The sequence below is a fragment of the Montipora foliosa genome, chromosome 1 (genome assembly GCF_036669935.1).
Source record: "Montipora foliosa isolate CH-2021 chromosome 1, ASM3666993v2, whole genome shotgun sequence".
Lineage (NCBI taxonomy): Eukaryota > Metazoa > Cnidaria > Anthozoa > Scleractinia > Acroporidae > Montipora > Montipora foliosa.
Genome location: NC_090869.1, coordinates 62,788,898 through 62,796,397, shown reverse-complemented (window position 1 = coordinate 62,796,397; position 7,500 = coordinate 62,788,898). Strand labels below are relative to the sequence as shown.

At 42.4% G+C, this 7,500-nt stretch overlaps 1 protein-coding gene across 4 annotated transcripts in view; it reads left to right on the top strand.

The window, feature by feature from the left end:
* The window catches only part of LOC138004123 (recombining binding protein suppressor of hairless-like), a 33,505-nt gene that overhangs the window by 2,130 nt on the left and 23,875 nt on the right, over positions 1-7,500 (top strand). Inside the window, exons 1-2 of one of the 4 annotated variants that reach the window (XM_068850565.1) lie at positions 1,674-1,691; positions 3,752-3,890. In XM_068850565.1, the coding sequence (XP_068706666.1) occupies positions 3,836-3,890 (55 nt within the window). In that variant the 5' untranslated portion in view covers positions 1,674-1,691; positions 3,752-3,835. Of the gene's footprint in view, positions 1-1,673; positions 1,692-3,751; positions 3,891-6,178; positions 7,099-7,403 lie in introns of those variants that run through there. The other 3 variants (XM_068850557.1, XM_068850550.1, XM_068850573.1) reach the window with 3 other exon arrangements.

Sequence of the window (7,500 nt, the reverse complement as noted above, 5' to 3'; positions counted from 1 at the left end):
TAGCCTGTGGACGTGACATACGATCAAAATCCCTACCCTGGGGACAAACCTCACGATCAAACTCCCGTGGTTAGCACGACCCTCCCTCCCTGGGGCTTAACATTGATAGGTGCATTATAGCCAACTCGGCACTGCTCACCTCGTTGCCTATTTCAGGCACGGCGGAGCCAATCACAACAAAAGTAGATCATCAAATGAACCAATCACAAGGCAATTTACGTGACTTTTTTTTTCATTTCCTCTTCTCCGTAGAACATAGCGAAGCCGTTACCCTTGAAATCGCAAAAGTACTGACTTCAACACTCAAATAAAAACGGGGCTGGACAATCTGCGAGCCAGCGAGCCATGCGAATTTTGCATTTAAGTCTAAGTACCCATTTAAAACTGAGCGCTGATAAACAGTTATTAAGTCTAAGGACCCATTTTATGGTTAGCTTTCAATGATTGTTGACTCGCATGTTGACTCGCATGGCTCGCCATGTTGGCTCGCATGACTCGCAGATGACTTGCACTTTGTCGTCACTCAATAAAAAACATTCTACATAGTAAAATGCAAGTGAAATCATAGACGTAAGACGAGAGAAAATTAAGAAGACAGACTCTCTGTCATTTTCTCTTGCGTAAGAGAATTAAATTTGGTTACAAGAGGAGACATAATCGCGCTGAACGTGATGCATCAAAGTTAGTACCTTTCTTTTCCGTAGTTGCAAAACAACCACTTGAAATGACCATGAAAGAAACCAAGTTAAGGTTTTGACGAAAGCCACAGTCGTTCGCTGTTTATCTTTTCTACAGAATGTTCGTATCAATTCAACTATAGAAAAATTATCCGCATATATTTAAACAAAGTGAAGAACGAATACTATCGCGCAATACCATTATGGTAGCGCCAAGTTACAAGAGGTATTTGGTTAACAATGCCTCAGTCCCTTATCCTAGCCTTACGATAAGGATTCTTCACTTGAATCACTTTCCGTGTAATATGCATGAGTTAGTCAGGATTTCCAGCTGACTTCGTGGAGGACGAAATCTTGAACATGAGTTTGGATCATTTTCGCATGTGGCTACCTTTCCGATAATAATAGGCCATTTCCGAGTTCTTGCCTGCCTCATCTTCAAAGCGAGTCTAAGTGCGAAGTTTTTGTTATGAAAATTAGTTTTCATTCATATGTAAAGTAGAACTAATTACCATTACAAAAACTTCGCACTTAGACTCGCTTTGAAAAGGAGGCAGACTTAAACTCGGAAATGGCCTATTTCGTCTATGAATAAATGAGCTATACTGTGCACTCTGAACGGGTTGGAATGTTAACGTTCCGAATTAAATTTGATATGCACGAAATTAGATGCATGCCCCAATTTGGACACGTCCCTTTGAGTTAAAGCATTTGCAACCTATTTCTAACAAGAAGGTAACTGTGAAAAAGCAAAGAAAAGGAACTTAATTTAAGTGTCTGGTTGTTCTAGCGGTGGAGCGCTAATTGGGGACACTGTAATTAACGCAAATCAAGTAATCCACGCGCGTTTTTAAGCACCGCCTAATAAATAAGATACGCGATAATTTTTAGATTTATCATTATGTATTGTATATTATATATTTATTTTAGTATATTGTGCATTATACATTATATTGTATATTGTATTTATTTAGGATACTGTCTTTGAAAAGCCCCAGGGAGAAAGTTAATAAAGTATGTAAGTCAAATGTTGGTTTTTGAGGAGAGGGGAAAACCGGAGTACCCGAAGAAAAACCTCAGGGTGCAGAGTAGAGAACCAACAAACTCAACCCACAAATGACGCCGAGTCTGGGAATGGAACCCTGGCCACATCATTGGTGGGAAGCGAGTACTCTCACCACTGCGCCGTCCCTGCACTATCACTGTGAGAGTTATAGGTATATTAAAGTAAATCCCTGCTGCACAGTTTCTCTCAGTTTACTTGAGAGCTGGCCGGTTTGGGGGACACTTTGCCGTCACGGTGACCTTGATTGTCTGTATTCCCAGACGCGAGAGATGTTGAAGTTGGCGAACAGAGCAAGACCGAGAAAAGGAACATTGAGTTTGTGACGCTTATCAAGGTCGTCGTGCATCTAATTAAGTTCATCTCTGCCAGAACACGGTTCTTTGCATCCTATCAAGAGAAAATGAGGGGACAGAGGGGGAGGCTCCCGGTCCAGCCCTTGGGATATGTCATGTCCACGAAAGTTATTTTTAGACGAGCGGAAGTCTTTGTTCTAGAGGAAGTACGTCTTCAGAGACGTCCGCATGCATTTTGAAAAGACATGATGAATATTTATTCATCGGCCTTCCACGTGTGCCGCCATTTTCTCTTTTCACTAAGAACCTGAGAGCGAGACAAGACTGCATGTGGACGTCTCGGAAGACAGACTTCCGACTTCCGCTAGTCTAAAAATAACTTTCGTGGACATGACATACCCCGGCCAACGCCCTGAGACTCCCTCTCTGTCCTCTCATTTTCTCTTGATCCTATACACTGAATGACACACTGAATAATTTCTACATCTACATTTCCAGCAGTCGATCGGCAAAGTGCTTTTTTCACTTAAAGCTGTTTCTGCTTAGGTGGTTTCGTACACCAGAAGCCTTTTTAGAGACATCACCGCCAAGCCGGTGTCACAGCGTTTTGTGTTCCCCCGTGTTATATGTTCCCCCAAACATTCGGCTCTAGTGCTGTGTGTTTCCCCTTCCCTCCCCATAGAAAATTTCAGTGCTAAGTGTTCCTTTCAAAACTGCCGACTTTAGAATACATCAAAACAAAAAGAAATATGAAAATAAAGGAAAGTAATCACGCCATAACGATAAATATGATAACAGAATATGAAGTCCCTGGTGTTGTGGCTGTCCCGTTCTCTCCAGTGGCCGGTGTCACATCGTTTTGTGTTCCCCCGTGTTATATCTGTTCCCCGTAACACTGAGCACTAGTGCTGTGTGTTTCCCCTTCCCTCCCCGTAGAACATTTCAGTGCTGGTATTTTTTACAGGCCACAGGTCATTGTTTTATTAAAACAGAAAGTATCGTAAACATGCATAAAAATTAAAGCTAACCTTTGGCCCAATTATGCGTAAACAAAAGTTTATAGGCCTAAGGTTTAGCTTTAATGAACGTTTAGGATACTTTCTGTATTCATCCCCTCCTCTTCTCGTATACCGTGTGGGTTCTTTAATGTCCCACAGTGAATTTATGAACATAGAAGATATTTAACGATGAAATGATATATGAAAAGGATCATATATGAACTGCGGATATGAAATCATATATGATCCATTTAATATATCATTTCATCGTTGATTCATTTCTCACGGGAACATTAGAACCCACAAATGACCAGCTCCCAACGTCCGTGGCTTCATAGCCCAGTTGGTTAGAGCGTCGCACCGGTATCGCGAGGTCACGAGTTCAAACCCCGTTGAAGTCCTGAATTTTTCAGGCTTCTTTACGCAATTGCAAAAAGCAAGGATCATAGCCTCACTTGATAGAAGATATTTCTCAGACGAAGCCTAGGGTTAAGAAGACTTGAAATTGAAAATTTACGAAGGAAGCACTTTCTCTTCAATTATTTTAAGATCCTGGGTATTGATTAAGCCGGGGCTCGAACCCTCGAACTCTCGCGTGACCACCGGACACTCAATCAACTGAGCCCGGCGGTGCACGGTGCAGTCACGCAAAATAAACTATTTTCTTATTGAATGTACATCGTGGTAAGTGTAATAAAAATGTTTTCTTTTCCATAGGTGAGGATCAGCTAGCATGGCGGCTTGGGTTTTCGATACAGTGAACTTTTTCAACAAGAATAAACTGAACAGAATAGACTAATAATGGCAGAAAAACGCTCCTCAGATGTAAAACGCAAACTTAGTAGACATGTTGCAAGTGAGTGATCGTAACGTTTATGAACATTTTTTTTTTTAATGAAGGTCAAAAATAATTTCGTAGTCCCCTTTGGTTTAAAAAAATTATGCACTGATGAACTATGGTGCTTGTGCCTCTTTTTTCGTTTTCTCGATTACAAACATTTGCTAATTTTGCATACTGAGTAAAGTACAACTTGACAATTCTCGTCCCCAGAGTCCGGCCGCTTTTTCTATGTTCGGCACCAAGAGCACGAACTCTGGTCACAGCCAAAAAAGACGCGCAGTCGCGATAGTGGTGTTAACGACCGTTTTTGCTTCAAATCCGTGTCATTCTTGCTGCTGACCAAAAGAAACACGGACGCCGGGGACGAGATTTTGTGCATGACTCATGCGCACTTAGACCTGAGAGTGAAGTCAATTATATATGAGGGTCGTGAAGGGGGGGGGGGGGGGGGGGGGCTATCCCCCTTTCCCAGCAAATTGTTTTTTTCAAATCCCAGCTCAAGTCCCCACAATCCCAGCCTGTGTTGCTCAAATTGAAATCCCATTCCCATTTTTCTATTGTTTTTGTTTCATGAATCCCAGTCCCAGTGCACAAAATCCCATTTCCCAACTTCTAAAAAAGGCAAATCCCAGCTCTCATTTTACCCCTTCACGACCCTCATATATGGATGATAACTGTGAGATGCTATCGCCATTATCAAGAGCCAGGCGTGCGGAGCGATCGGTCAGCTGATTCGCATACTTCCTCCCTGCTGTGCTTCATGGATTGATTTCTATTTATTAAAAAATGCGGCGCCCTGCCGACTAAGCCATTCATTTAAAACACAATCTTGCAGAATCATTTTCTGTCATTAGTGGTTAACAAAAATTTGACGTTACTTCCTGTTTGAAAGAGCATGTCATTGTTAAGTATGTTCCCATTGATATACTTGGTCAGCACGATACAGATCACTGAATACTCAAACATTTTGTTCTTATTCGTGTGTAATTAGCAGTACACGAGGTGCGGGTGATAGGTGGGTGGGGGGAGTTTACAATTGGACACTAGCCTCTTCACTCCCACCGCGAAGATAGAGCCTGTGTCTTCCTTTGCTGTAACCACTCTCAAAGTCTGCAGTGGGCATGACTGGAGGACTCTCTCGTCCCCAGAGGCCGCGATTCTTTCGGTCAGCACCAAGAATAACGACCTCTGGCAACCTCTGGCCGGTTCAGAAATACGCGCAGTCTCTGTGGGGGTCTATTTTGGTAACCGTTGACAGCTACCAATTGTTTAAAATTTCTGAGATTGCGCAAAAGAACCGGAAGTCCGTGATTCCTGGACTTACTGGTTCGGAACCAGCCAGAGGTAAGAGTTCGTTATTCTTAGTGCTAACAGAAAGAATTGCGGTCTCTGGGGACATAACCTGATTCTCAGACGTCCGAGGTCGTTCGCGGCCACTTCGCTTTCCCTCTCTCCCTGAATGGCCGCGAACGACCTTGGACATCTGAGAATCAGGCTACTGGGGACGAGAATGACTGTGAGCTGAAAGTGCTACTTGCGGAAATACGTCATTCCCACAGAAATGCGACCTCCGGAACTACAAACAAACTTCCAATGGAAAGAAACTTTGTCCAAGTTACGACAGAACTCCGTTTTGAATTAAATTTTAAATTATATACGGCTTGGTTAATTTTTTTTTCAAGATAGCGCACAATCCTTTTTCCTCGGTTTTAATGAATGCAGCGGAATAGTGTCAATATTCAACAAAACAAATGGTATTGGACCTCTAAATTTATTTTTAAAAAGTGGTGATCTGTCTGCCCTTCATTTGTAACCATTGTTTTGCGGTTAAAGCCAACACAGAAGAAAGCAAATTTCTCTTAAATGATGTCACCAAGCCGAAGGCGTGCAAAACGGTGAAATATTTGTACTTCAAAGCCGATTTATTTCAAGTTCTATAGTTTTAAATATAGTTCAATACAAAGCGAGTGCAAGATAACTTGTTCCCCCGCTCTAGGTTGTTATAGCGCGTACTTTTGTATGTATATTGCCATAAAACAACGTTATTTATTTTACGAATTAGGTTCGTGGTCTTCGGAGACCGTTTTAAAACTCGATATGATGTTTGTTTCATTTCTTTGACAGCTCTTTTTACACAAAACGAGTTTTCTCTTTTTTTGTTCCCGTGAGAAACTTCGCCTCGGAAACAGGTGAGACGAGGCAGAGATTCTCATCTATTTGCTGACTTCATTGTGGCTCGGCCAATCGGGTGAAATCTTTGCCTCTCGAGCTTACAAAAGGCCCACATGTTGGTAAAAGTTGATGAATATGGACATTCCCTGTGGACCGAGTTGATTTGGCGGCCGGTCGCGTGCGCCTTTTGTTCGATTGCAGCTATTTGTAAATAACTTCCATATATGGCGTGCGTTAATTTTCTCACGGGCCTTGAATTGCTACAAAAGTTCCCACGCTCATTCGACTAATTCATCAACCAACTTCCACTTTACATTGTTGCCGATATATTGAACCACAAAGCACTTCGTCCGCTGCGAACGGATAAGCTTCGTTTGCTCGCACAAACACCAAGTTTTTGCCGCGAAGCTGACAAGTTTTGGAATCGATTTACAGAGATTTTATTTGCAATCGATTTTTTGGATGCTTGACAAACTGAAGTGACTATCTGAAGGAAGTGAAAACACGTTTCCAAAACCTATGAAGTCAGCGGAGTGTTAGATTTGCGGCCAGAAGTTTCGTGAAAAAAAATAACCTTCAAAACACGTCAAGTCATCGCTGCCAGACGTTCACGGCGATATCGCTTACCAAGTTGACGAAACGACTACAGTTGAAATATTATGCCCCCTACAGTTTTGTGGATGCGAAATTTCTCTATGGTTTGACTGTTTTGCGTTCAGCTTTTTCAAAGGATACTTCCTTCGATCAAAGCCTTAAATATTGACGGACACGACACTTGGAAATATGTCCGATCCCCACGGACATAGGGCGATTTTTTCTGGAGACAGCCATACCCGTGATGGCGCATTGTATGTTCACGGGATGCAGATAACGAGAGATATGGGCCATCGTTACACAGATGTAAAACGTTCTCGCGTTGACAGTGGGACTTTCCCTCAATCGGATGTTTTTCAAGCAAGTGGTATCATTCAGTCCGGAGTGTTTCATTCTCCTGCAGTAACCTCTACAATCGCGGCAAGTTTACCCACACAATCGGAAAGCACGTATTCACGTAAGTCGATTTTAGGTCCAATCTTTCATCTCAGTTTCTCGTCCGTTTTCTCAAGGCCTACGGTTATATTCTCTTTTTGATTCTGTCGACGAATGTTGGCCCATTTCCGTTGTTTGAATCTTAATTTTGTCAGCTGAAATTGTTGTGCCTGCCCATCATTTTTGTCACGTCTCTTGTCATTTTTGCAACGAGGACGTCCATGTTCGCTCGCCTTGGATATGCAGTAGCACGTTTGTACAATTTTGTCGAGCCTCACGGGTGTAAATATCATTGTCAGCTCAATTTTAGCCTCCATTTACCGGTAAAGTTTTCCATTGACCGTGTGAGGATTGAATGCTTCACAGCGAGTCACTTCGCATCCAGAGTCTAAGCAAATTTTTTGCTTCGACCTATTTACCATTC